General features: G+C 35.4%; 1 protein-coding gene across 2 annotated transcripts; it reads left to right on the top strand.

Annotated features, from left to right (window-relative positions):
- Positions 1 to 627: 627 nt before the first annotated feature.
- On the top strand, positions 628 to 2,041 carry LOC148104361 (uncharacterized). 2 transcript variants are annotated; one of them, XM_087839409.1, is made up of 6 exons: positions 628 to 676; positions 828 to 1,166; positions 1,333 to 1,374; positions 1,448 to 1,555; positions 1,671 to 1,702; positions 1,940 to 2,041. In XM_087839409.1, exons 1-6 carry the CDS (start codon positions 628 to 630, stop codon positions 2,039 to 2,041), a joined length of 672 nt encoding a protein of 223 aa, XP_087695535.1. The 2 variants fall into 2 exon arrangements, with proteins under 2 accessions (XP_087695535.1, XP_087695536.1); XM_087839410.1 differs by having other exon boundaries at positions 834 to 1,166.
- The last annotated feature ends 520 nt before the right edge of the window (positions 2,042 to 2,561 follow it).

A 2,561-nucleotide genomic window follows, 5' to 3' on the forward strand; every position in this document is an offset into this window, starting at 1 on the left:
ATTTCCTGTTTTATTTTTTGACAGGCTCTCATTCTGTGTTTGGTTTTGCTTCCTAATATCCTGTTAGTTTGATTGCTTCCAGCTATGTTCCCTGCTTTCCTCTGGTTATTGTCATGTCAGTGACATTGCTGTGTGTTTCCTTGTTCCCCTTGTTTCCATCGCTACTCCTTCTTCCTAGCTCGTGGTTTCTAGCTTTTTGTTTCCAGTTCTTTGTTAGTTATAGTTTTAGAATTTTGTGTTTAGCTATGGTTTCTAACTTTACAACAATAAAACTCCTTCCTTTTATTAAACCCTTTGTGTTCTCAGTCCTTCATTTGGGTCCAGCCTTTGCCAGCCAAACAGCCAACCCTGACACTATCAGCATTGTAACAACAGCCAGGTTTTTAATAATGCATGTTTTTAAAACTGAGAAAACTGAAACATCACTCTTCTTCTTATTTTTTAAAAAAAAGACAACATAAAACCTTGAAATAACACTTTATGACTAAACACGTGTGTCATGACTCTATGACCTAAATGAATTTAGCTTTGAAAGCAACACAAAACTCCCACCTCTATCACATTTATCACACTGAGAGCACCCTTCCTGGTGAACACATCATCTGCGGACATTGCAGGGCAGCAGTCATGTGCAGGATGGTGAATGTAATAACAGCGTTAGCCCTTTCTTGTTTCTGTAAGTATTCTTTATTACTCTTTGACATCATTAGCTAATCTATTATTGCATTTTTAACCTGTAATAATTTAAACACATTTGCTTATTAGTAACTTTACAGGTTTAGCCTCATGTTCTTTTGAAGTAATTAAACATCTCATTGTTTCCACTGTTTCAGGCTGGATTGCTGTCTCAGGTTCTGAGTTTCAGACCTCAGAGGTGCAGGCAGGTAAAACTGTTACTCTGCGGTGCGCCAGGATTTACACACGTGACGTTTTGACCTTCTGGTTCAGACTGGTCAACGGAACCACAGTCAACTCTATTGCTGTTATGTTTAACGATGTTAAGTACAATGCTGAATTTCAACCTGGAAAATTTGAAATGACCAAAACAACCTCTGATGTCTTTCTCAAAATCAAACAAGTGGATGTGTCTGATTGTGCGCTGTATTTCTGTGGATTTGTCTCAGAGGGACGTCAAAATTTAAGCGTCATACAATTAAAGGTTGGAGGTAAGATTATTGTAAAGTCTTTGCCTCCTCATTCTTTGGTTATTTGCTCTTTCTGTTTATATTGCATGTACAGTGTAATTATTGTGAACACCCTGTGTATATGGTGGTTATAGATTAAGATAAATATATAAATAAGGACTAAAAAAATCAAGGCTTTTTTTAATAGGCACCTATGAGCATCAGCATGACATGGACTTCATCTCTAAACGTAAGTTAACATTTCTTTTATTGCACAGATGATTAGAAACATTTGAATGTAAATTATTTTATTTTTTTATTAGAGGCTCACGAAGTAGCAAAGCTGACGAGCATCACCCTGGGTGTTTTGTCTGCTTTCCTGTTAATGGTCATCACTGGTCTGGCTGTTCAAAACATGAAACTTCAGACGGGTACTTTTTAACAGCTACACAATCTCTCTCATAATCTTTACTTTTTATTGATCTTCTTAAATTTATAATTGCTTTTGAAATAGAGTAATACTATGTTGTTTTATTCATGGATTAGCAAATAAAGAACAGAATCCGGACCACAGCACGGTGAGTCAATCTAAAAATGTACTTTTATGCTCTGATTGGCAGCGCAAAAACAAAATGTTATTGTACACCATTACAGTGTCAATTACATATCGTATACAGGAAGAAATAAGTAGCTGTTGACTAATTGTCCTCTTTCCTTTAGAAATGTAACAAAAACACTTCACTGTTATTGCTTATATCTGTCTATAATTATAATTAATATGTATATAATACTCATAATAAATGTGCTTTTCACAGAATCATGGATCTGATGAGGTGAACTACGCTGCAGTGACAGTTCGACCAAAACCAAAAAGAAGAGAGATCGAGCCGAATGTGATCTATGCTTCCACCAGATAGAATCAACAGGCGACTTGAACTGACTGATGAGGTTATCATGACTTATTGGGGAAATGAAAAACTCAAACTAAACTTTGTTAAAAAAATAAAACTAACTTTGCTGTGGTGAACCAATGCTAACAGAATTTTCATATGTGTTTTCCTGTTAATTCTGAGTTCTTACTTCATCCATCAAAGTCTATTTAGCCAAACAAAGACGTGACATGATTGTTAATGAAATGGAAATCTGCACACAACCTGAACAGAAACAGTTGATACTTGCTGACTATAAATGTTCTTGAAAAATAAAGACTACATTCATGTGGCACATGGATATAACTGTGACTGGATATTGTATGTATTATCTTATGCTCTTATATGTCTTGATCAAAAGACAAAACAACACAAAATTATACTTCCTCTTCCTGCAAAAGACCTGTTTTTTATTACTGCTGACTTCACACTTATATGAAACATTTCCTCTGGTTGAAACCTTGCTATCTATGCAGATAAAAATAAGCTGAGTTGTCTCAGCTTGTCC

This window comes from Neolamprologus brichardi, chromosome 3, assembly GCF_056152115.1.
Source record: "Neolamprologus brichardi isolate AB-2024 chromosome 3, ASM5615211v1, whole genome shotgun sequence".
Classification (NCBI taxonomy): Eukaryota; Metazoa; Chordata; class Actinopteri; order Cichliformes; family Cichlidae; genus Neolamprologus; species Neolamprologus brichardi.